General features: G+C 46.7%; 1 protein-coding gene across 3 annotated transcripts in view; it reads left to right on the top strand.

Moving 5' to 3' along the window:
• The window catches only part of Ctif (cap binding complex dependent translation initiation factor), a 215,305-nt gene that overhangs the window by 20,223 nt on the left and 168,111 nt on the right, over nucleotides 1–26,971 (top strand). For all 3 annotated transcript variants that reach the window (XM_090353132.1, XM_090353131.1, XM_090353130.1), the window contains exon 2: nucleotides 15,530–15,735. In XM_090353132.1, coding sequence (XP_090209258.1) covers nucleotides 15,556–15,735 — 180 coding nt within the window. In that variant the 5' untranslated portion in view covers nucleotides 15,530–15,555. The remainder of the gene's footprint in view (nucleotides 1–15,529; nucleotides 15,736–26,971) is intronic.

Raw genomic sequence — 26,971 nt, 5'->3', positions numbered from 1 at the left:
AACCTAACAAGTATATCATGGATATCTTTGAGCAGTGCACAAACTACACAAGTATACACTCCTGAGATTGAAGGCTGGGTTTGGGCTCCTGATTGGAGGCAGTCTAGAAGGGGAGGCCTTCCCGTGTCACCCAAGTCTGATCATCCTATTTCTTTGTGCCATTGTTTTAGCTGCATGTTTTTTTTTTTTATTTTACAGAACAGACAGTGGACATGAGATTCCCTATAAGTCCCTATATTGTCCATAGTTCTAGTCCTAGCTATTCCTATCACTCAAGGAGTTTTATCAAAATGCAGATTCCTGAGCTGGGCACTGGTGGCTCATGCTAATGATCCTAGGTACTCAAGCTACTGAGACCTGAGAATCACAGCTTGAAGCTAGCCTAGCAAGATATCCTTAAGAATCTTATTTCCAAATAATCAACAGAAAGCTAGAAATAGAGGTACGTCTCAAGCAAGTGGTAAAATACCAACCTTGAGCAAAAAATGCTAAGGTATAATGTCTAAGCCCTGAGTTCAAGTCACAATAAACAAATAAGGATGCATTCCCAGCCTCCTCCAACCCCCCGGGCCATCATGGGTCCTAGAAAGGTCTTGGATTAGGGGCAGAGCTTACTTCCGCTTGTTCTGTGCCTTTCTGTATGGTACTTATTTGGGTTGGCCTTTCCCTCAAGGCTGGTACTCTACCACTTGAGCCATACCTCCGATTTTAGCTTTGTGCTGGTGAATTGGAGATTATAACATTTTTAAAAGAGTTTAGGTTCATTTTTTAAAAAGCATCTGGGCCCTACAAAAACAAAAAAAATGTTAAATTCTATACATATGTTTTCACATATTTTTAAACCAAATTTCTGCAGACTTAGTTATGCTCTATTTTGCTGGAGATTTCTGTTTGTGGCTTCTGGGGTTTGAGCTCAAGCGTCTCCCACCCGCTTGGTAGCCACCCCTCCACCACTGTTATGCTCTGTTTTTAGGTGTGTCTCAAAAGAGGAATGTGTCCACATAGCTGATATATCTCTTCTCTATTTTACTATGGGGCACCCTCAGTCTGGGAAGCAGAGGGAGGGCATGCATGCCCTTGGCAGTGTCATGCTCTCCTCTTCCAACTCTTCTTCCTTTCTTCTCTAGGTGACTGCAGTGTATCCCCTCTGGAAGTTCAAATGCCACCTGAGTGACACCTGTCTGCTGGCTGTAGGCCAGGTCCTATTTCACTGCCTTAGAACCCGTGGGCCTTGGACATTTCAGACTTTAGGCTCCTAAAATCCAGCTTGTGCTCCTGGTCTACATTCCCTGTGATGATTCCCTTTCCCATCACCTAACTCATCTCCCCCATCCCCAGCTGATGACACAGGGCCACACATTCCTTTAGCCCTAGCCTCTGCTGCAATCACCAGAAGGAATAGTTGGCATTCCTTAGGTGGGGCTGCTCCATCCTGTCTGGCCTCAGGTATGGAGGTGTGAACTCATCCTAATTTGCTTACATTCCAGTAAGGTCATGTTCACCAGGACCAGGGTTCCAACACCTCTTTTGTGGAGCACACTGAGTCCCTGGCAGCATGGGAGATGTGGCTGGCACTGGGTCAGCTGGGGTTTCTCGAGCCTGGTATTTCAGGTGGGAGATGCTCAGAGCTGCCCCAATACTACTCACTTTGCCCTTCTGGGAACACTGATGGTTACACGTGTGAGGATGGGGCCTGGTGTCCCATGAGCCTCTTGATTCTTGTTTCTATTTATATAATTTTAAAAATTATCTTTAATTGGCTGTATAAGAGTTTCAATTGAACATGTCAATTGACCATTATAATAATGCATCTTGATCAGTGTCACCTTTTCCATCATTTTTCCTCACCCCTTCTCTCAAGTTACCTGGTTCCATTTTCACATGTGCACACTGAACATTAGACTGTATTCACCCATTCATCTTCTCTCTGTTCATCTCCCCCCTACCACTTCCCCATCTCTAGACAACACATGCTTCAGCTTCCTGGTATTCCTTTTGTTAGACTGTAAGCTTGCCACAACATCCTCCTTCGCATATACCGTACTTTAGTCAATATGTTTGGGCTTATATGCATATGATCCTGTATCTATTTTCATATATATATATATGTATATAATTTAGGTATAACTGTGACAGAAAACATGTGTCCTTTGTCTCTGAGCTGTACTTACTTCACTTAACATTTACTCCAGGTCCATCCATTTCTCTGAAAATGATATAATATGCTCCCTGATGGATGAATAAAGCTCCATTATTTGTATGCATATATACTATGTATTATATACATGGAATATATACTTATAGTCTATATATGGGATATGCATACTATATATATGGGATATATATATATATATTTAAATATACATGTCTTTATCACATTTTCTTGATCCATTTGTTCATGGAAGGGTATCTGGGCTCTTTGCCTAATTTGGCTATGGTAAGCTGTGTAGCTGTGAACATGGGTACACAGTGTTCACAAATCTTTAAAGTCCTGGTTGTACATCCTAGCTTAGAGGAGGTGAGTTTCCTTGCAGAGGCATCGTTTTTATTTTATTTGTTTATTTGGTCATTGTTTTCCCTTTGGCACACAAACTGGCACATGCCCTGGGGCTCCACTGTTTCTGTCCTGTCTGTTGTTGAGCTGGCAGTCTGTCCTGTTTTTCCCATTAGAGGCAAGGGCCGTATGCTGCTGTTTTTCTGATGGCTGTGGAAGTTCATTGTTGCCCTGGGCCTCCTGACCCCTGTCTAGCCTTTGCCTGTGTGCAGTTTCTGAATCAGCATTCCACATGGCAGAGGGGGATAGCATGACAGGCTTTAGTACGAGATCTGGGCTCTGCGGCCCAGGTGGGAGTCGCTTGGGTCTCGGGCTCCATATTTAGTCTGGAATCCACTACCAGCTGCTGCTCTGAGCCCAGTGATGCCAGAAAGGGTGGGGCTCTGGCCCCTAGCCACGGAAGCCGGAGCTGTTCGCAACCCAGATAAGAAGCAAGGCCTGTCTAGAGCTGACCAGGCAGCAGAGAGGGAAGTGAGGCGATGTCTTAGAATTGAAGCCTTAAAACTAAAATGGCTTTGGATGTAAAGTCATGCAGCACTTCTTCCTACAGAGACAGAGACCAGGATGGCCAGGGCAGGCCGTTGTCCAAGATTGCACAGTTAATGGCATAGTGTGAGTCTTTAGGTTTGAGTTTCTGGCCTCAAATTGACCTCCTTTCGTTGGAACCAAGCCATCAAGCCATGCCATTGTCTGATGGGGCTCCCCATCAAATTCTGGCCTTTGTATGTTCCCCACATTGAACGCTGTGTTTGTTATTTACATCATAATGTGAATGTCAATCCCCTACGAGGGGAACTTGGGCAATGACCAAAAAGTGAGAGTTGAACACAGATTTACAGGGTAAATATAAGATGCATATGAAGGGAACTAGGTGGAACTCACAAAGAGCGGAAGCCCTGGGCCCTGTTCTATCCACCTCTAGTGCAACTCAGATGTCCACAAATAGCCGACCCATGTCATTTTGTGGGTCCTTGGGTGTTATACCTTCTGCTCTAGTCAGTGGTTGCTTACTAGCACCCGGCCTTTAGAAAAGATGGGCACATGGCAGCCAGCCCTGTGGCCAGATGCACAAGTACTCACTCACATCTGTGTGATATGTATACCTCCGGTTTCTCATCTCTATGATGGGACCTGTCTTTTCTGATTAACAGAATATAATCAAAGGCTTGGCACCCAGTAGCTATTATCTCTGATGCTCCTTGCTTTATCTGATCCTCGCAGCAAGCCTGGGATGTAGGTGGGGCCAGTTACCTTGACAGATGTGGAAGCTGACAATGCCTAGGAAAGAGACACACCCAGCAGCCCTTAGATTCCCATGCTGGGTCTTTGCCACTGCAACCCCAGGAGCATCTGTGGATGTCAGGCACAGTCCTCTTCCAGGTCCCATTAGCCTAGATGCCATCGAGTAAGTTACTGCAAAATCTTCATCTGCCAGGTACTGTACTTCCCAGGGGCGGCTTAGAAGTCACTTTCCTGGCATCCAGAGTCTTGGTAGGTCAGGAGCAGATGGAGTAGCTGGGCTCAGAGGAGTAGTGTGGGTAAAAAAACTCACATGTCGTGACTGAGCTCATAATTGACCCCAGCCTGTTGCATATCCAGACAATGTCATTTCTATACCATGTATGTATGTATTACCGTTTTGACAATTGAGGCAGTGTGCTGCAGAAGGCTCTGGGCAGAGGGGACTGGAGGGGCAGGCAGTGCTGAGGTAGTAGCTGGCATGATGGAGCCTTGTACAGCAGTGGCTAAACCTGCTGCTCATTGTATTTTGGTCCCTAGGCCCTGGGGAAAGAGAATAGAGGAGTGGCCACCAAGCTTCTGGACTTCCTCTTTCCCTCTGGAGCACCTGCTGTAGGTCAGGAGTGGTAGCACCCAGTTCTGGAGGACAAGACCTAGACAGGGCTGCAGCCAGGCTGGCTCACTCCCTCACCACCACAACTCATGGCTTGCCACAGAGGAGTTTGCCAGTGATCACACAATTTCAAGTTCTCACTCGTCTCTCCCACCTTGACGTCTTGGTGACCGGAAAGACTGGCAGTCGGGGCTTGCTGCTGGAGCTGGTAGCTGTATGGGGCTGTACAGGGGCCCCCTGGGCCAGTGTGCCAGGGTCAAACATGCACAGAAAGTACAGAGTGATCTGTTGGGATTTCAGATATCCACCCAAACCCTTGCATGGTGCAAGATAGGATGGACCAATTCTTCATTATCTCTCCATTCTCCAGGTATCCCCACCCAGCCCTAGGGCAGCATTCCCTCCATCCCCCTGTGCCATTACCTGAAGGCAGGTCCGGGGTGACTAGAATCTGGCTGAAATCAGAGAGGTCTTTGTTTGGCACAGATGCAATGCATCCATGAGCTGCTGGTTCCCTTTGAGTTGGGCAGACACATTTCCATCTGAAGTACTGTTTTCTTTTCAGATTTCAGCCCTGCCTGCAGGGGAGGGTGTCTCAAGAGTACAGAACTAAGGTCTGCCCTCCTAGCTAAGTCCATTGGCCCATTCTTTATCCGGCTGTTGGAGAAGAAAGGGGGCTTTTGTGGGAGCAACAAGGCGCTGATCGTGTTAATCTGTGATCATGTCAAGGGGCCAGTGTTCCAATTCCAGGCTTACAAAAGAACTACGTGTTATCCCCCATCTTGAGTCAATGCCCTGTAGATCTGAGGTGCAGCCAAGGATGCATGCAGCCCATAGGGACGTTTGGTGTCTATTCACCAGTCTTTCGACCTGGGCACTCTAGAGGTACACAGCCACCCAGATGATTGCCAAGGTCATGTTCTCTCTGCTTGTAGGTGATCCTGCAGATCACCTTTCCTGGGGAGGGTTGTGTGGGTTCTAGGAAACACCTGGCAGTCTCATCTGTTATCACATCACAGGATTGTGACAAGGCAGGGAGGGAAGTGGCCTGAAGAGTAGAAACACTGTTTCAGTGCAGTGGGGACCTTCCAGCTGTGCTCCAGCTCCATAGGGGAGCTGGTTCCCAAGCTGGTACTCCCATCCGTGCAGCCTATTGAATCAAGATTGCATGCACTACTAGGCTAATCTCACTGTCTTAGAGGCTTGGAAAGCCTGCTGGGTTATTTTTATTGTTTTTTGTTGTTGTTGTTATCGTTTTTTTGTTTTTTGTTTTGTTTTGTTTTGTTTTTTCCAAGTCCTGGGCTTGAACTCTGGGCCTGAGCACTGTCTGTCCTTGGGCTTTCTTCTCAAGGCTAGAGCCCTACCACTTGAGCCACAGCACCATTTCTGGCTTTTTTTTTCCCTATGTATGTGCTACCAAGGAATCAAATCCAGGTCTTCGTGCATGCTAGGCAAATGCTTTACCATTAGGCCAAACTCCCGGCCTTGTTGTTTTTTTTTTAATAGCAAGAAGATTTAAGACCAAGACCAAACCAGGCACCGACGGCTCATGCCTGTAATCCTAGCTGCCCAGGAGGCAGATCTGAGGGTCTTGGTTCAAAGCCAGCTCAGGCAGGAAAGTCCATGAAACCCTTAATTCCAATTAGCCACCAAAAAGCCAGAAGTAAAGCTGTGTCTGGAATGGTGGAGCTCCAGCCTTGAGCAAAAAACCTGAGACAGTTGGTCTAGGCCTTGAGTTCAAGCCTCAGTATTAGCACACACACACACACACACACACACACACACACACACACTACACACACACCCCACCCCACACACAGAGATGTAAGAACAGCTTAGATTTGTTAGTGCATTGTGGCAGCCTGAAAGCAATTGGCAGGAGTCTCCAGATATTGGGGATTTGGGTCCAGGCTATGGGTTGGAGCATGTGGTATCAGTTCTGTGCTGGCATTTCCTGCCTGTCACATGAGAGAGTGGCTTGCTTCTTTTAGGGGGCTACAAGGCATGTTCTTTTCACCACCTAACATGTATTAAACCAAGACTCATCTTCTAATGAAGGCCTGGGTTCCTTCCTTCTGTGGTCATATGGCTGGCATGACAGTGCCATTGATGCCTGAGCCTGTGTCATCCTCGTCCTGCTGTTTACATTGCTGTGAACTCAGTTGAATTAAGTGTGCTGTGGGTGTCCACATGTTGAATATCATTGTCATTCAGAGAGGTCACACCACGGCACTGAAAGGTTTTTTTTTGTTGTTGTTGTTTTTGTTGGTTTTTTTTTTTTTTTGCCAGTCCTGGGCTTGAGCTCAGGGCCTGAGCACTGTCCTTGGACTTTCTCAAGGCTAGAGCTCTACCACTTGAGCCTCAGCACCACTTCCGGCTTTTTTCTATGTATGTGGTACCAAGGAATCGAACCCAGGTCTTCATGCATGCTAGGCAAGTACTTTAACCACTAGGCCAAACTCCCGGCCCACTGAAAGTTCTTATACTGTACAGAGAGCAAGAAAACCAATCTGATAGGTGGAAAGTAAATGTATGTTGTTGGAGACAAGACTGCAATCTCAGACTTCCTTGTAAAACAATAAGCATTGCCATGCATGCTAAGCCATGCTACTCAAAGCAAGGGGAATGACAAATCCCTCAGAAGAGAGAACCTCCAAACCACCTGGGCCTGGTGACTGGTTTGTCTGTGCGTGTGGCTGTCATGAAGGTATCATGGCATAGTCCTGTTGTCAGCATTTTCTTTTATTTGTGGCTCATAAGCTAATGATGAGTCTAATAATCGAGTGCTTTTTCTGTTGCCTCTTCTGATTCTAATATCTCATATTACATTTGTATTTTTCTTTTTTTTTCTTTTTTTTGCCAGTCCTGGGGCTTGGACTCAGGGCCTGAGCACTGTCCTTGGGCTTTCTCAAGGCTAGAGCTCTACCACTTGAGCCTCAGCACCATTTCTGGCTTTTTTTTTCTATGTATGTGGTACCGAGGAATCGAACCCAGGTCTTCGTGCGTGGTAGGCAAGCACTTTAACCACTAGGCCAAACTTCCGGCCCCACATTTGTATTTTTCTGACAGTTAGTGTAAGCTAAGCTAAAAGTAACATTGTTGGTCTCTTTTATGTGTGAGAGCTGCCCCACTGGGTCCCTGTAGGACTTGGTTCATGAGTAGATTGGATGCTTCTCTTCCTTTCCTACTGTGTAACAGGCTTGGTGGATGAATGGATGATGGATAAATGGATAGATAGATGGGTGAGTGGGTATATGGTGGATGAATTGACAGATAACTTAGTAGGTGGATGGTTGAGTATACATATGTATATATATATATATATAGAGAGAGAGAGAGAGAGAGAGACAGAGACAGAGACAGAGACAGAGACAGAGACAGAGACAGAGACAGACAGAGAGAGAGAGCTGGGTGACTGGGTGGATAGATACATTAGTGAGTAAAGGGATGGATGGATGGGTGGATAGATAGATGGATGGATGGATGGTTGGATAGATGGATGGATGGATGGATGGATGGATGGATGAATGGATGGATGGATAAGTGGGTGAATGGATAGTAGGTGGCTGGAAGAGTAGGTAGATATGTAGATGGATTAATGAATTGATTAGTGTATGGATGAGTGAGTGGATAAGTTGGTAGGTGGATAGATGGATTGATGAATGGGTTGGTGTCTGGATAGATAGACAGTAGGTGGATGATGAGAAGATAGTGGATTGGAAGAATGGGTGTAGAGAAAGGTGAATAGATGAGTAAATGGATTGAGTAAGTAAATGGATGGATGGATGGATGGATGGATGGATGGATGGATGGATGGATGGATGGTGGATGGAGCTATTATCATAAGTTGCATCCTTATCTTCATGAGACAACAAACTCTCTTTAAGGAACACACAAATAGTTCTTTCAGGATGAAGGAAAGCCCAGACTTCACGCAGTTTTTTAGCCTCATCCCTGATGTTCATTTACTCATTTCATCTTCATTGATCCCCACAACTGCAGTTTTCTCTGGAGAGGTCACCAGACTATCCAAGGAGATAGGCTCCAAGCCAAGACAATGATATTGGGGCCTACCTCTGTAGTACATTAACTGTTTAACAGAATTATTAAGATACAAGTCATATGTCATGCAAGTGACTTTTTTTTCTAGTCCTGGGCTTGGGCTCAGGGCCTGAGCACTGTGCTTGGGTTTTCTCAAATCTAGTGCTCTACCACTTGAGCCTCAGCACCACTTCTGGCTTTTTCCTATGTATGTGGCACGGAGGAATCAAACCCAAGTCTTTGTGCATGCCAGGCAAGCACTCTACCACTAGGCCAAACTCCCAGCCCCAGTGACTAAAGTACAATACAATGCAGATATATGCAAATATCATACCTTTGCCATCTCAAGCACATCCTGGACCCTCTGTCTCCTGTCCACCACAGTCCTAAGCAAGTCCTAATAACTAGTTTATTTTCTCTTTGTATATAGATTTGAGGGTTTTTATTTTTGATATTTCATAGTTGGAGCTCTGAGCCCTACCAGGTTTAAGAAGACATAGCTTGTGAATGTTTGTGATCTGCAATACTCACTTTGCCATCAAAAACATTGCCATCCTCCAAGGTTTTTGTAGCTCACAAGCCCTTCTGTACATTCCTGTTACTCTCCTTGTCATCCCCAAGCTCTTGCACCATCATAGCTACCCTGCCAAGAAGACCCAGTGAATCACTGGATTGTGTCACAGGCAATAAGACTGCAATGTTGCAAGCATCCCAGGCTAGAGTAGAGATACCTGTGTTATAATCCTGCTCTGTCCAGCAGGACATCCTGTACCAGGGTTTGTGTCTGTGAGAGAAGGCCACAGTATAGCCTCTGGTTGCCTGCAGCCCTAGGTTATTAAGAACTCACTGGCAGCATGATTCTGAGCCTTTGGCATTGTGCAGGACACAGACAGGATACCCAGCAGGATAGGGGACTTGCTGCATAACTGCTGACTGAGCTGTCTGTCTAATGTGCCATCTTACCAGTCTGCTGATACCATAGGGAGCAGAGCAGTGGTTCGCTGCTAGCCATTTTCTACATTCTGTGAACCTGTCATGCTCCCAAAGATTAACTGAATGCCCTTCCTTCCTGGGCTCTGGTGGCTCACACGTGTACTTGAGAGGCTGAGATCTAAGGATCAAGTTCAAAGCTAGTCCAGACAGGAAAGTCTGCAAAATGCTTGTTTATAATCAATCACCACAAAGCTGGAAGTGGAGCTATGTCTTAAGTGACAGAGTACCAACCAGCCTTGAACAAAAAAGCTAAGGGACAACACTTAGGCCCTGAGTTCAAGCCCTAAAACTGGCACACACACATACACACACACACACACACACACACACACACACACACACACACACACACACACACACATATACAGGAGTAAACATAAGAAGTGAGCCTTTCAGCATGGGGTTTTGGTGCTGAAGACCAGGATTAACAGATATGTGAGGCCCTGTCTTAGCTTCTCAGAAGTAGCTCTGTACTATCAGGGCTCTGGCTGGGCTCTGGTTCAGGAAGCTGTTGCCAAAAGGGAGAAAGCTGATTGGGGGCTTTGGTTACCCTGAGAGAGATACTGGAAAAACAGTATCACTTGAGAAAATGGGCCCTGGGTACTGGGGCCACCAACTTGGAGGAGCATTCTGGCTTTAGCCCAAATTCCTCTCATGGGTACATTACTAAGGTTCACAGCAGGACATGAACGTTCTCCCTTCCTAACATGCTTTGAGTTTGTTCACTCAACCAACTGCCCAGGTACTTTTTTGAGAGCTGATGGTAGAGCCAGCTCATCTACCCTAGGGCAGAAAGGAAAGAAAATGGTCCCTACAAGTCCATGTGTCTTGAAAGGGCTAAGGAGAAAGCCAAACTGATATCCACATAGGACATGGAGTTAGGGAAGGGTAAGGTATGTGGACAACTAGCATGGAGGTCATGATAGCCAGTGGTAGCCAGAGTGACCAAGGAGAACTTCTCAGAGGAATTGTGCCTCTAGGAGGGCCCAAGGATAAGAGTGTGGGGTTTGGAGAAATGAGATGGTAGGAGAGGGACAGTAGGGATGGTTGTAAAGCTAGTGATGACTAGAACCAATACAGCCATGCTTTTACTGTATGCCTGGCTGAGCTGAGCATTTTTGTTATATATTGTCTCTCCCCAGGACACCCTCTGAGGTACATCCATGGTCAGCCTGCCCAATACCACACAGCTGGCTAAGCCTGCAAGGGACCCAGAATCACATCTCAGAACTGTCATAGTCCCTTGACTTCAGCTAGGGATGTGTCTGGCCAGCTGACCAGTGATTCTGGGGCCTTTGTCTCTGCATAGCTTTGGCCTGTTTCACCCATGGCTTCCATTTCCCTTCTCATCTGTGGGGCACAGTATGTGGCAGGTACTTAGTACATCTTAGCTTGGATGAATTGTCTTGAGAAAGCTCCAGAAGACTGAGGGAAGAGGTAAGTCCCAGCTCTAGAGTGGGATGCTGGATGGACTACAGCATCCTTTTGCTTTCATGTTCTAAAAGCTGGCTTGGGGTGGGGAGGTGGTATTAAGATGAATCAGGTTCAGCTGCCATAGGCGAGAGAGATGAGGAAGCAGGGTCAGGAAAGACTGATCCTCAGATCCCAGTCTCCTGAGTCACTGGAGAAGGACAGTGAGGCCTGAGAGACTGGAGGCCAGTCTGCCCCTTCTGAACTCAAACGGTGACTGGTATAGGAGGAGCAGACCTTACATCTTGTCAAGACAAGAGGAAACCCCATAAAAGTTTCAAGAGCAGAGAGGGGTTGGATAATTGTGAAAGGGAGGGCGAGAAGATGCCAAGGGTGGGTAATCCATGTCAGAGTCCAGGGAGGTCCCTATGATCCGTGAGGCCCAACGTGCAGACATCCAGGGATAACACAGGAACTAGAACCTCAGTTTTGAAACTGTAGTTGTAGTCGCAGAGCTTGGCAGTCACTGAGTAGGAGGAACCAATACTCAGCAGGGTTATTGCTATGGCAGGTTGTTGAGAGACCTGTATCTAAGCTGTCTGTAGCCAGAGGCATTTGAATAGTCTCAGCAAAGTGCCCACCATGCCGCATGTACACCCACCCCCTTCCCCGTGTCCTCATCTGCACTGAAAAGAGGCTGGTGGACTGTTCATGTGACCTTGTGATTCTATGGCTTGAATTTCAGGAGTCCCGCTCTGTGCCGATTGGGTTACCTGGACGTATCTGAGTCTGGAGCTGAGTCTTGCAGTGCTCTAGGCAGATGCTGAGGTGTGCCTGACTCTGAACGTCCAGGGTGGAAGTGGTGCCTGGTATCTTCCAGGAGATCAAATCCCAGCATGGCCAAGTCTGACGTCTTGTGCAAGCTCTGCTCTTGTTCTGAGTGGGTCAATGAGGTGTGGTCTCCTCTTCTTCCTGGGATAATGCAATAGTATCTTCAGGCAGGGAATTTGGACAATGGATGAAAGGGATGGGGAAAAATAACAAAGGGGAAAATGAAGTGAAAAAAAAAAGGAAAGAAAGGATGGAAGGTTTATCCAGATCTTGTCTGTAGCCCCCAGCCTACAAATGAACCTGGGAACTTATTAAATGCAGAATTCACTGGGCATACTGGCCATGCCTGTATCTCAGCATTCAGGAGGCTGAGTGAAGCAGGATTTCAAGTGCCAGGCCACCAGGGCTAGACAGGAGGACCTTGTTTCAAAACAAAGAGACAGAGACAGAGAGAGACACAGTAAAACACACACAGCCAGAGACAGGGAGAGACAAACACAAAGCAAAATGGGGGTAAAGGAAGGGAAGGAAGGAGTCTCAGGCTTGCCGACTCATATGTATGGAATCTGACTGCATTTTAACAAGATGCCCTGTGACCTTTGTGTCATTGAAGTATGGGAAGCCCCTCCTTGGACCACTGCATTTCAGCTGTTTTATCTTGCCTCACAGAAAGAAACACAGAGTGGGCAGGTGAAACAAAAGTCTCCAAAACAGTAATCACACCTCCAATGTATGTTTCCATGTAGTGATACATCATTTAATACTGAGATCATGACATACAATATCTAGTGTGCTGCCCACAAAGTCCCCTAACACCTGTAATTGGAAGAACACCCCATCTGATGTGTGAGTGACAAAGGATTAAATTGGAGGTGATAGTGGTCCAGGGAGTCAGGCATTTAGAAGATGGCGGATGACCTTCACTTCTGACAGTAAACATTACTCATTTCCAGAGTCACCCACCTCCAGCACTCCATTGTTTCTGAACTTCCCTACTTCCCAGGGGTTGGGACCTGAGGCTGTGGTCACAGATGTTGCTTCTTCAGACCCCTTCTGCTTTCCTCTGACAAAACACTGACAGGTGGAATCATCACGACAGCATTGCGGGAGTGGACTGTGGAGGGAGTGGTATTCGGTCTTTGCAGGGATGGGGTGTGGGCTGGACAGGGGAGGGAGCTGGCAGTCTGCAGGTTCCCATGGCTTTCTCAGAGTGGCCATGAGCATCTTCTCTCCTGGCAGTCTGACCTTCCTCCTCTCATAGGCTTTGCACGTAGCATGGCAGTGCCTTGCCTAGGGGCTGCCTGGCATCTGGTAAAGGAGAATTCTAGCCCTAGTGTGTGCTCTGGGTGCATGTGTTGGCTGCTAGAGGTCTGAACAGGTGGGAAGGGGAAAGGGGCCAAGGCAATGTGGCATAACAGACCACAGCTAGGGTTGTGTGTAACAGCCAGTGTGATTGAACTGCTGGTGGGGAGTCCAGACACACAGTGGGCTGGGGGAGGTGAGGAGAAGTCAGTGGGTATGATGAGGGGAATTAAAGAGGAGGGAGGAGGACATGCAGGGAAAGGGAGGGAACAGCTTGAGTGTTTCCTACATGTGCAGTTGCTATTCGGCTGGGAGGGGGGAAGGGAGGGAAACAGTTGGGAGGTCCCCAAGGCTGCTGATGTCAGGATGACCAAGCAAACCTTCCATGTCACCCCCAGATCACTTGCAGTTGGCCTGGAATCCAAGAAAACTAAGCCCCTAGCTGTAACCCAAAACAATATAACAACAAAAACAACAACAAAGAAAAAAACAAGCCAGGGACAAGTAGACTTTGAATCTTCCCAGCTCATGTGTGAGGTCCAGCAAGGCGCTGGGCTAAGCTGGCTCACTCAAAGCTGAGGGGTTGAAGGGAAAAAGCAGTAGGTCAGGCTGCCTCCAGCAGGGCAGAGCCTGGCAGGCAGCCAAGAAGAAGGTGCTTCTGATTTGCAGGCCATCTCAAGTCACCCCTGGGGATTGGAGGGGGAGGCACTGCCCCTAATACCTGGCTGTTCTTAAAAGGATTGGCTAAATTTGTAGCTCCTAATGCCATTTGTCACTCACTGGTGGGAAAGATCCTGACATGCCTGAGAGGCTCTAGCTATTGTCTCTGGGCCAGCAGGGCACCCCTTACTGTGAGCCTTACCTTTTCCTCCAGATGGGCATTCCCAAGGGCATTGTGAGCCTCTGGGCTCAGAGCCAGGCAGCACCAGCAGGTGGAGATGAGACAGACACTGGGACCTAATGCCCTGTGTCCTGGGCTTTGTGCTGCCTTTCTGAGAAGGCTGGTGACAGGAAGGGGGTGGATGTGAAGGACTGGTGGAGGGAGGGGCCAACAGTGTGTGGAATGGCGCCTTTCCATCAGAGAGCAAGTGTGATGTTCATTTCTAGCTATAAAAATAGGCAGCCAGGCACCCAGGGTTATAGTGGCAGCTGCTCTGGGGGGACGTGGGGTTGGAGGAGATGGCTGATGTGGCCCAGGCAGCATAGGCCTAGATAAGATCCTTCAACACACAGGTGCAGCCCTAGGAGGAGAGTGTAGATTTCCCTTTCCCCAAGCCTTGTACTCTGTTCCCAAGCAAAGGGCCCCAGTGGTCATCCTGTACCCCTCCCCACTCCTGCCTTCCTTCATGTGCTCTTTTGTCTCTCCCCACACCCACCCCAGCCTCACTCCTCAATGAAGTGAAGCCTCAGCACTTTTCCTGCTCCTGCTGTTGTTTTTTTTTTGTTGTTGTGGTTGTGTCTCTACATCCATCACCTAGCAGGGAATGAGGGCAGGGCTGAAAACCATGGATGTCTGTAGCAGCAAAAACAAGTTCCTGGGATCTGCCTGTGTGAGCCCAGCACAGAGTGAGCCAGATGCTCACAGAGTCTCTATTATGGGCAGGATCTGGAATCCTTCAATCCTTCTGAAAACAACTTCCTTCTAGTTCCTGCCAGCTCTGAGATGTACCTGTCAGGTGTGCCAGGGAGCCCTGGATAAGATCTTTGAGGATTAATAGGTGTGGTCCTAGGTTTTAACTGTGCCTGCAGGTGGCTCCGTTCAGTCCACTCTGGACTTCAGCCTTACGATTCCCATCCAGTTCCAGCTATCTGCCCTGGGCCAGGCATTGAACCTTCTCAAGACTGCCTACACTTAGGTAGGAGAGTAACAAGATGTGCGCGCACACACACAGCACTCAATGAATTCACTGCTTGTTGGAGGGGCACTGGGAGGAATCCTTTAGTTGGCTGTAGTTGGTTAGGAGCAGGGGAGATCAGAGGGCCTGTTGGAGAGGTCATGCTCCTCTGGAAGGTAGCCAGGCAGGGTGTGGTGCAGCCAACCTGCTAAGCTTCTTGTGTGATCAGTAAAAGCCAGGGCTCATGTACTGGGCAAAGCATAGTGAGGGCCAAGATCTGAGGCCCACAGGCCACAGCAGAGGACAGGCTGGTGATCAGACAGAAAAGAAATTGTAGGGTGCGATTTCTTAGAGGGCAGGCCCCTGAGAACATTATGTGGGGGACCTCCTAGCATCTCCTAATTCTTGGATTAGGGACAAAAAATGGTCCATGGTCTATTGAGTCTGCTTTGCTAAGTCAAGGCACTGGGGCTCCGGTGCTAGTCTGGGTTTCTCTTCTGCCTTTCTCAGGCAATAGGGCCTGGGCACAATTTACCCAGATACTGCAGAAGTCACCAGGCTGGCTAGTTAGGCAAGTCACCTGCATTTTCTGGCCTTAGCCTGTAGACCACCAACTTATCTGGCAGTTGGGTGACTATGCTGGAGGTGAGAATATTTCATGTTAGCCTCCAGCAGCATCTCATGGAGCCTGTCTGTCTTCTCTCCCACCAGCCCACCCAGGCCCCTGAGCCAAAGGGATGGAGAACTCCTCAGCAGCATCAGCCTCCTCAGAGGCTGGGAGCAGCCGTTCCCAGGAGATCGAGGAGCTGGAGCGCTTCATCGACAGCTATGTGCTGGAATACCAGGTGCAGGGGCTGCTGACCGACAAGACGGAGGGCGATGGTGAGAGCCAAAGGACACAGTCTCACATCTCCCAGGTGAGCCCTGGCCCAGGGCCTTGGTGATCACAGATGTAATACCAGAGACACTAACTCCAGCAGGGTGTGGTCACCTGGCCCTAAACTGCCAACATGGGAATGGATGGCCCCACTCTGGCTAGTACCCATGGTCCTGAAGGAGAGGCTTTATCATCCAGACAAGAAGCAGTTTCCCACAGTTCACACACATCAGCAGTGTGCTCTTTGACTTCTCAAGACACCCCTTGACCATCCTTACATGAATAGCTGTGACTCACACAGACTTTCACTGAGTACTTACCCTGTGCTCAGCCACTGTTCCCTCCCCTCCACAAGCTTACATTCTAGATGAACTCAGGAGAGCACTGCTTAAAAATATAATGCATCAATCATGTAAGCATTTTCTCTGACTTACAAGGCAGGCAGCAGTTACTGGTAGCTGAAGAAATGTGTCTGTCTAGCCTTTCTACACAACTCCACATGCCCATACATTCAGACGCAGGAAGCACTCTGACCAGAGCCTGAGGCAGGTCTTGCCCCTCGTAGGTCAGTCTGACAGCACTGGCCTTTGATGGGAGGTAGCCTCAACTTCAGGGCTGTGAGCTGGGATGCAGAGTTTTCCTGAGTAAAGCATGAACATGTATTGCATGGATCTTTATGAACCTCTGTGTGTGTGTGTGTGTGTCTGTGTCTGTGTGTGTGTGTGTGTGTGAGTGAGTGTGTGTGTGGTACGTGTATCCATCCTAGGGCTTAGGGCTTGAATTCAGGGCCTGGCACTACCCTTGACTTTAATGTGCTCAAGGCCTATGAACTGCATAGCCATAGCTCCACTTCTGGCTTTTTGGTAGTTAAGTGGAGATAAAGAGCGTCATGGAGGGCCGGGAGTTTAGCCTAGTGGTAGAGTGCTTGCCTAACATCTACCAAGTCCTGGGTTCAATTCCTCTGTACCACATACATAGAAAAAAGCTGGAAGTGGTGCTGAGGCTCAAGTGGTAGAGCTCTAGCCTTGAGAAAGTCCAAGGACAGTGCTCAGACCCTGAGCTCAAGCCCAGGACTGGCAAAAAAAAAACAAGAGTGTCATGGACTTTCATGTCTGGGCTGGCTTTCAACTCTGGTCCTCAGATCTCAGTCTCCAGCCTCCTGAGTACCTAGGATGGTAGATAAGAGCCACTGGTGCCCAGCCACACGGGTCTTTATCCTAAGGCTGTAAGTCCCTAGTGTGTGTGTGTGTGTTGTGTGTGTGTGTATTTTTTTTCAGGGGGGGTATGGTGCTTGGACTCAGCATGGGCTCTGTCCTTGAGCTCTTCAGCTCAAGGCTACCATCCTACCTTTGAGCCAAGCCCCACTTCCCATTTTCTAGAGGTTAATTGGAGATAAGAGTCCCAGGTCATTTTGTGCCTGGTCTGGCTTTGAACCTTGATCCTCAGATCTCAGCCTCCTGAGTAGCTAGGATTACAGGCATGAGCCACTGTGCCCGGCTCCTTAGTAGATATTTTCGAGAGTTAGTTTCAAATGTGCTTCTTCTGGTTGCCTATGTGACCTTGAATAAAGCTGTCTGGGTCAGAGGCTTAGCTTTATTTAGCAAATAGAGATTATCCTGATGAGTTAGGAATGCTGGCACGATGAGGGGGACCAGGGGTATAGAAGCTGTAGAGGAGCAGGCACTGCCCATACTAGCAGGCAGGGTGGAGTGGGGAAACTCATCTCTTTAGGTCGACCTGGGCAAAGGGAGAGGAAATGGGTGAGTTAGTTCTTGTTGTACCCAGGCAGCATCAGAGCTGATATCCTGGGAGCAGGCCAGTGGACAGCCCCCTGGCGATAGCCTGTGCTGCCTGCCTTTTCTGTAGTGGGGAAGAGCTGGTTGTCTTAGAGGTTCTTCAGGCTGAGCTAAGCAATTGCCAGAGGAGTTATCCAAGGAATTGTGAATTGTCACACCAGAGGAAACCACTGCTAACTTTAGAATTCGTCTCTCCAAAGCAGCCATTGGGGTGGGGGATAGTTTGGAAGGTGGGTCCCTGCTGGCACCTCTCTTCTATCTGTAGCTCCCAGAGGTAATGAAACACCTGCACCGTTGATCTGCACTTTTCCTTTCTGCTCCTGGGGTTGGGAGAAGGGATTCATGCTTAGATCCCCTGAATCAGGTGGTGTAGGCCTCTGGAGGCAGAATTTGGGGAATATTGCCCTTGTAACATTACAGTACAACCTTAGACTTCCTGGGTGAATGCTGACACCTAGCAGGATTCCAGGCCCACTGCCATGTCCCTGCTCCCACCAAGCCCCACCTCTTCTCCCTCAATGATCACAAACACATCTGGCCACCGATTTCAGAGGAAAGACAACTGTGGCCAACCTGACTTTAGGCCAGGGTTCATTGTGTCTGCTTTAGATACTTCTTTAAAAACAAAAAACAAACAACAAAAAAAAACTTTGTTGACACAGCTTTGTGGTAAATAGTTCTGCTGAAGCACTTTACTTGCTTTTATTTAATGACTATTTTAAATGGAAAGCAAACACCACTACCATCAACACACACACGCACACACACACACACACACACACACTCACACTCACAAAGATTGTCCCTATTTGTCTGTGGTGGTGGTGGTGGTGGTGTTTTGATGTTTCTGGGAGGAAAAAAAATAGTTAAGAATCTTGGAAACCTTGAGCAAGCTTGAGGGAGTGGAGAAGAATGTTACTTCTCAGTTGGTGAGGTCACTATTTGGCAATGGAGAGATAGATGGCTGTGGATACCTAAAGAGAAAATAACCTCATGATACTGTTCAGTTGTGTTCCCTAATGCCTGTGCCAGTCACAACTAGGATGGCAGGGGAAAGAAGGGCTGGAGGAAGGGAGGTGTGACAGAGCCAACAGGCTCACCTTGTGATGCTCAGAAAGTAGACAGAAACAGAGGAAGAGGCTAGAGACATTTCCTTCAGTGTCATGCCCCTAGCAGTTCACTTCCTCCAATAAGTTTCCACCACCTTCTATTCTGTTATGAACTCATTAATGTATGAGCTCATTGATCAGGTTCTCATGCTCTCATGCTCCAAAGCCTCACATTGATTAGGGACCAAACCTTCAACACAGGAGCTTTCAGATATTTTATACCCAAACCACAACAGGCAGATAAATTGATGGAGGAAAGATAGGTAGACAGATAGATAGATAAGTAGCCAAAAGAATGTGTGTGGTTTCCCAACTCTTTCCCATTATCCTATCACTATTTTCCTATGTTTAGGACTTTCTTTTCTCCAATGATTCCAAGTTCCAACTTTCTATCCTGAAAGTTGTCCTTATTCCATCCTTAGGAAGAAGGAGAATCATAGTTCTGCTCTGACAAAGGGAAACTGAAGCACAGAGATGGAAAATGGCCAAATCACTCTGCCTGGTGGTGCAGAGCCACCTCTTGGGACCCCTCTCCACCTTACCCCCTCCATCTCACTCTACCTGCTTCTGGCTGTGAGCTGTGATTGATAGGGAATTGTGTGGTTCATACTTTGTTTTTCTTCTACAAAGAAAATTAGGACTCCAGATCTCTTTGGCATTAACCCTTTGTGGAATAGAATAGAGTGTTATGGTGAGGAATGTTACTTCTGATGTTATAGAGCAACGTGGAGAATGATCAGGAGGCGTTAGAGCAGTGCATACAACTGATTAAACAGAAGCATAATACCAGAAGCACTGGTACCTTACCTGAGATCCAGCTGGATGGAGAGAAGCCTGTGCTGGACACTGCATTGTTATGAGCCCCAGTGTGACTCACATGGGTGCTGGCGGTAACTCCCCACATGGCACCCAGCTGTCACTTTCCTCTGAGGGCAGCTGTCCCCTGCAACTGTCTCCTAGAAGGTTAGAATGTAAGAAGGATTAAGATCACTTCCTACAGGCCTTTTGATGCTGTTGGCCATGTGAAAGTCTAAGTCACAGGTGCTCTTTAAAAGAGAAATAACAGCAGATGTATGTGGGGGGAGAAAGGCATTCAGATTAACGTGCTCTTTCCTTCTACTGTGTTTTTCCTTCGCTTTTCTTTCATGTTTCTCCTTTCATTCTGCTTCCCTGGGTACACACTCACCATCCCCTCATCCCTTTTCTGTCTGATTTCTGCACCTTCTCCTGCCTTCAGTTCCCTTTTTTCCTGTGTCATGGCTCCTAGTGGCTCAGTGGTAGACCAGCTACCTCTCAAGGAGGACCATTCCTGGGTGGCTGAGTATGGGAAGAATCATTGCAGACTTTTGTGATATGTAGGTTTTTTAAATTTACATAAGAACCACATACATACCTTGCATGGTACATAAGAATTCAAGTATTACCAATAAAATCTGGGAAATAGTTGTGTATTTGATAACCATTTGCCCTGAACACTTCAGCATGTGTTACCTAAGAACAACGATGTTTTACATCATCATCATCATCAGGATAATGTCTTACATAACCCTAACATAGGAATTAAACATTGATACCCAATTGTTTAATTTATAAACCCAATTTTACCCAACTTTCCCACTAAGAGGTTATTAATTGCTATGATGTTCACTTTTTGTTGCTTGGACAAGATATATTACATAAGGAGTTCAGAGGGTGCAGAGATTCTTTGGGCTTATGGTTTTAGAAGCTTCCATTTGAGGTTGATTGGCTCCATGTTTTTGGGCCTGTGTGAATCAGAGCATCACAAAAGAGAGCTTCTCAGGGCAGCCAGCATGCAGGGAGAGACAGAGACAAGAAAGAATGGAAAGAGCTAGAGACAAAGTATGCCTTTCTTGTGACCTGCTTTCTCCAATTAGACTCTCAACTTTCAATAATGCCATCAAACCAGGAGTGATTTGCTCATGTCTGTAATCCTAGCTACTCAGAAAGCTGAGATCTGAGAATCATACCAGCTAGGCATGAAAGCCCATGAGACTCCAATTAACCACCAAAAAGCTAAAAGTAGCAGTGTTGTTCAAGTGGTGGAGCGCTAGCCTTGAGCAAAAAGTTTGAGGAATAGTACCCTGAGTTCAAGCTCCTGAACTGGCACCAAATAAATAAATAATGCTGTCATCTTATGAACCAGTCAAAGAATTAGTCCATTGATGAGGCCCAAGTCCTTAGTATCCAATCACTTCCCAGTCACTGGATTCACCAGCTTGGACCAAGCCTACACTCTTAAACTACTGAATCTTATTATTATTAATTCTTACCAATAATGCCTTCAAAAAATTTGCTTACGATCTTGGAGGAATTTAGTACCATGCATAGTATTTGTTAACAGTCATTTTTTCCCTGGATCTTTGATTTAATTCTTATTTATTCCTTTTGTTTATCTGCTACTTTCTGTCTGTGTAACCCTGGGTAAGTTACTTGACAGTTATCTTTGCCAGATGGGCAAAGGTAGACCACCCTGGAGACCCTAAGAAGAAATGTCAGTTTAACAAGCTTAGAACAGGTTCTCATTTACATGGAGCTTTGAAATACCCTGGTGATTCATCTTCACTCGTCCATGTTGTAAGTAGCCTCTCCTTTGTCTTTTATTCTTAGTGACTTCTTTTGTTGCATACCTATAAATTTTAAGTGTTGATGTCATTTGAGCTTGAGTCTTAGATGTTAATTGGAATTCATTTTCCCCCCAGCATCAGTACAAGGTAGACATCTAGAGGGATTCTTGCTTTTAGGGCCAGTGGATTGTCTGAATTCTGTATGACATTGGCTATCCTTATTCTGTATTAAGTTCCCATTTGTACATTAATATGTGTAAGGTCCATTTTTCTCAGCTGATGTGTTTTACTGTCCCTGTACTGATTCATCATGTGCTTTGGTCACAGTTTTTGATACCTGCCTGGACCAGGTCCTGGTGGGACTTTAGACACTGAAGATGAGCCCAGTTCAGCCTCCTCCTCTCTGAGCTTAGCCTTCCCTCTTCTCCAGTGCTATGCTTCATGCCCTCCCCTATCCTTCCCACATCTGATCAAAATCCCTTTCCAGCCTGAGATGCAAATCACTAACTCATGCTTTTCATTGCCTTGTTCTGAAATATTGACAATGTATGGAGCCAAGTGCAGGTGGCTCATACCTGTAATCCTAGCTACTCAGGAGGCTGAAATCTGAGAATCACCATTCCAATCTAGCCCAGGGAGAAACTTCCATGCAACTCTTGTTTCCAATTAACCAACAAAAAAATGGGAAGTGGAGCTATGGCTCAAGTGGTAGAGCACCAGCTTGAATGATAGAGCTATGGGTCAGTGCCCAGGCTCTGAGTTCAAGCCCCTTTCCAGATGGATAGATAGATAGATAGATAGATAGATAGATAGATAGATAGATAGAATAAACATCCATTTCAAATACAGAATCAATGTCTGCACATCTGTGTTTATCAGATCTTAATCCTATATATTATTTAGTCCAGATTTTTCAGCTAAAATATAAATCATAAGAGCTCTGGTTGAAGCCCTGAAACTACTTAATAAATTTCATATACATTATTCCTGCCTCCACCAGTGAAGTTTTCAAGGCACTACCTTCACCACCTTAAGGAATGCATTGTCAGGACGCTTGAAGCTGCAAACTGATATGACCTGTGTGTGTGGTCTCAGACATGTTGTCTACAAACCTGTCCTGCTCTACAGGCCATGTAGAGACAGTTTGGGGAAATCTGTGTGGGTATTTCAGAGTGGTGGCTCAGAGGGAGCAAAGGGAGGCCGGAGATGATAAAGGAGATGCTGAGAGAAGAACCCTGCCAAGATGATAGGAGATGGGATAGGAAAGGAAGAGACCTCAATGATTTGAGTACCAGAGCTGACATGGGAGTCCGTGTGGAAGTGACTCAGCCTAGTGCCCTGGAGAGGAGGATGGCATGGGACTGCTGGGTGATAGGGGCCCCTCAAGTCCAGAGGGTAGAGCTTGGGGAGGACAAAAGTGATCATTCTTCCTTGGTGCCTCCCTGGATGTCAAGAACGCTGCCCAGTTAGTCTCTGCTTCAACTGGGAGCTGTGCCTGTGCCCATCCTCAGTGGGTCCCTCTGTGGTCCTGTGGGCTCCATCATTGTACTCCACAGATTATCCCATTTGCTGCCACTTGTCTGGTCCATGCTCCCTATCCCTCTCTGTTCCCATCCCTCTGTCTCTCCCACTGCTACTAAGAAACAATACATGGGTGAATTCTACCTTTCTAACTACTCCTTGGAAGAAGCTCCAGGCCCTGTCCGTGAAGACGACCCTTTGACTTCCTGGGCCTGACAACTGCTGTCTGTCAAACTGCCTAGCATCCCTTCTTCCTGTTTATCTGGACGGTTCCTATCAGGGAACCATGACTTACCCATATCCCTCCCCTCACACTCTGGTGGAGACCATGACCTTCCTCTTCCCACCTCACCTCCTCTGCTCTCCCCGCATGGCTGCTGGGGGACCTCTCCTTTCTTGGGGAGGGTTACACAGAAGGGGGCTAGGACTTTTGGTGGACAGGTATAAAGCAGAGCTCTCTCCCTGGAGCTTGGCGCTGTGGGATACTTCCCCAGGCAGAGCAAGGTTGTCTACAAATGTGTAGGATGCATTGTCCTCTCTATGCAGACTTGTCTCTTGTGGCATGTCCCACCCTGTCAGGAGCCACGCTGACTCACAGCTGTATGGGATGCCACACCAGCTGTGATTGAAGTCTCTGGATACTGGGAATGGGAGGAGCAGCAGCAGTAGTTGCCTCATACATTGGCTAGCAGAAACCAGGCCAACATGAGGCAGAGGGTTTGCTTTATACAGTAGTTTATACACTGTATACATATACGCATGCCTACGCATTGTAATTACATTTAGTGTAAAGTACAAAACACATAGTGTAAAGGTACATATATTCATATATGTATGCACATTACTTTTAATTTCATAATTATTTTAGACATATTACCAAGGTACAGAAATCATTCTGAATGTTCCCTGTCACACAACTTCCCTTAATATGAATATCTTACATAACCTTGGTACAGTGATCAGAACAAGGAAACTAGCAGCGGCACGTTTATTTATCTATTTATCTATCTATCTATTTATTTACTTATTTGTGGGTCATGGGGCTTGAACTCAGCCTGGGCACTGTCCCTGAGTTCTTCAGCTTAAGGCTACCATCCTACCCTTGAGCTAAGCCCCATTTCCCGTTTTTTTTTTGTTTTTTGTTTTTTGTTTTTTTTTTGCCAGTCCTGGGCTTGAGCTCAGGGCCTGAGCACTGTCCTTGGACTTTCTCAAGGCTAGAGCTCTACCACTTGAGCCTCAGCACCACTTCTGGCTTTTTTGTATGTATGTGGTACCAAGGAATCGAACCTGGGTCTTCGTGCATGCTAGGCAAGCACTTTAACCACTAGGCCAAACTCCTGGCCCCCATTTCCCATTTTCTAGAGGTTAATTGGTGATAAGAATCTCAGGTCCTTTTGTACCCGGGCTGGCTTTGAACCTTGATCCTCAGATCTCAACCTCCTGAATAGCTAGGATTACAGGCATGAGCCAGGTATAAGCACCTGGTTTAGCAGTGGTACTTTTATTCAGAATTTACCCATTACTATTAATTTCCCTTTCTCTGTTCCAAGGTCTAAATTTGTATTTGTTACATCTCCTTAGTCTCCTCTACATCTGTGATGCTTTCTTGGCCTGAACACTACTCACTGATTTTGAAAAATGTCCACTGATTTGGGTTGTCTGGCGTTTCTCATGATTACATTAAGATTGAACATTTTCAGCAAATATCTCAAAAATGACACACGTGCTCAGCCTACAATGTAGATATGTTTTATGACTCTTATTGTTAACCTCTCTCGTTTAGTTAAAGTGTTGACTGATGGGTTTCTTACTTTTCAATTAATAAATGTTTTGGGAGAGATAGTTTGAGATTTCAATTCTCCACAAGAAGGAATTTAATCCAGGGAATTAGTTACCCAGATGATGAAAGAGCTAAGAGGCTAAACTAAAACAAATTAGTACCTACGGTTAGCCATTATCATATCTTAATGTGATGCCAGTGTAACTGAGGGCTAGAGCCATGAAGGAGGCCAGGTTGTTACTGGTAATGCAGAGAGTGGGAGACAGAGAGAAGGATATGGAGAAAAGGAGAAGGGAAAAGAAGGGAAGAGAAGGAAAAGAAAGAGAAGGAGGAGGAGGAGGTGGAGGAGATGGAGGAGGAGGAGGAAGAGGAGGAGGAGGAGAAAATGGGAAAAGAGAAGGGAGAATGAGAGAGGGAAAAAAGGAAGGGGGTAAAAAGAAAGTACACTGGCTCCTCCCTTCTTCTGATCTCATGGCCAAGTCCAGCCCGAAGCTAGCTGGTCCAGGAGCCTGGGAAGGCCAGCCCTTCTACAACATGGAGCAGAGTGAACATGGAGTGGATCTACCATCTTTGCCAGCTCCCTAGAACTATGCAGACCAATACAGTAGACACTGGCCATATGTGAGTCTCAAGTACTTAAAATGGGGCTCATTTGATCTCAGGTGTGTGCTGAGTGGTATGGAAATGAAACTATAAAAACTTTCAGTTTTTCTGGGAACTTGTGACTCACCCTGTAAGCCTAGTTGCTCAAGAGACCAGTTTGAAACTCTTTATCTCCAGTTAACCACTCAAATAACAGAAGTGGTTTGGCTCAAGTGGTAGAATGATGGCACAAAGAGGCTCAGGGACAGTGCATGGGTCCTGAGTTCAAGCCCCACAACCAACAAAAAAATTTCACTTTTATCAACATTATTGAAGTAATATTTTAGATATATTGGATTAAGTATGGTATATTATTTAACATTATTTACCTCTATTAAAAATATGGCTACTTATACCAGGCTCAGGTGGCTCATGCCTGTAACACTAGCTATTCAGGAGACCCGAAGGTCACGGTTCTAAGCCAGCTCAGGCAGGAAAGTCTATGAGACTCTTATTTCTAACTAACCACCAAAAAAGCCAGAAATGGAGCTGTAGCTTTAATAGTAGAGGGCTCTCCTTGAGCAAAAATAACTCAGAGAGAGCTGGGAGTTTGGCCTAGTGGTAGAGTGCTTGCCTAGCATGCATGAAGACCTGGGTTCGATACCTCGGTACCATATACATAGCAAAAAAGCCAGAACTGGTGCTGTGGCTCAAGTGGTAGAGCTCTAGCCTTGAGAAAGCCCAAGGACAGTGCCTAGGCTCTGAGTTCAAATTCCAGGACTGGCAAAAAAAAAAGAACATTTCCCACCAAATTTGCAAAACAACAAAAAAATAGCTCAGAGACCACATCCAAGCCCCTTGAGCTTAAACTCCAGGACCAACAGACAGACAGACAGACACACACACACACACACACACACACACCCCATGCTGGCCACTAGAAAATGTAAAGTCAAGCCTGTGGCTCCTGTTTGTGGATCTCATTTTATTTTGTTAGAGCAACTGAGAAACTGGGACCTGAGGACCAGTATATTTTAGAAAAGTGTAAACTAGAGCACTGGAATCCAGCCAGGGCCTTTCCACCCAGAGGTTGTGCCCGTGACCCACAGTCAGGAGGGTGTCCTGGACCAAGATTTTAGAAAATCAGCATGGTATTGCCCTAGAGCCATCACACTCAAATTGCTTTTTGTTTGTTTTTGTTTTTGTGGTGGTAGGACTTGAACTCCAGGCCTGGGCATTGTCCCTGAGCTCTTCAGCTCAAGTATACCACCATACCCCTTGAGCCACAGCGCCACTTTCGGTTTTCTGGTTATTAATTGGAGATCAGAGTCTCATGGTCTTTCCTGCCCAGGCTGGCTTTGAACCAAGATCCTCAGATCTCAGCCTCCGGAGTAGCTAGGATTACAGGCATGAGCTAAGGCATAAACCACAGTACCTGGCATACTCAAACAGTTTTGACTTGAGATATCAACAGAGCCAAATCCCACTGTGTGTGTGTGTGTGTGTGTGTGTGTGTGTGTGTGTGTGTGTGTGTGTCTGTGTCTGTGTGTCTGTGACTGTGACTGTGTCTGTGACTGTGACTGTGTCTGTGTGTCTGTGTCTGTGTCTCACACAAGTGTCTGTGTCACCACACAACTGTAGAGCCTTCATCTCCCCTTCAGACACCTGCCCAGCATGGTTCCCCCATGTCATAGATGATAGGATGAAGCCTGAAAGATTGCATAGGTATCAGTAGCTCTCTAACTTAGAAAGTTTGTACTTTCCTCAAAAGTACTGGTCCTCAGGCAGCGGTCTGCCAGTCTAGGTCAATGGGTAGAGAATGAGACCTAGCATATTCCATACAGCAGACTTTAGGGCCTCTGGTATGAGTATTCATCACACAGTACTTGAGAATACACTAGCT

The sequence above is a fragment of the Megascapheus bottae genome, chromosome 19 (assembly GCF_031878675.1).
Source record: "Megascapheus bottae isolate mThoBot1 chromosome 19, mThoBot2.hap1, whole genome shotgun sequence".
Taxonomy (NCBI): domain Eukaryota; kingdom Metazoa; phylum Chordata; class Mammalia; order Rodentia; family Geomyidae; genus Megascapheus; species Megascapheus bottae.
Note: the sequence above shows the minus strand (reverse complement) of the source record. Positions and strands in the feature narration are given on the sequence as shown.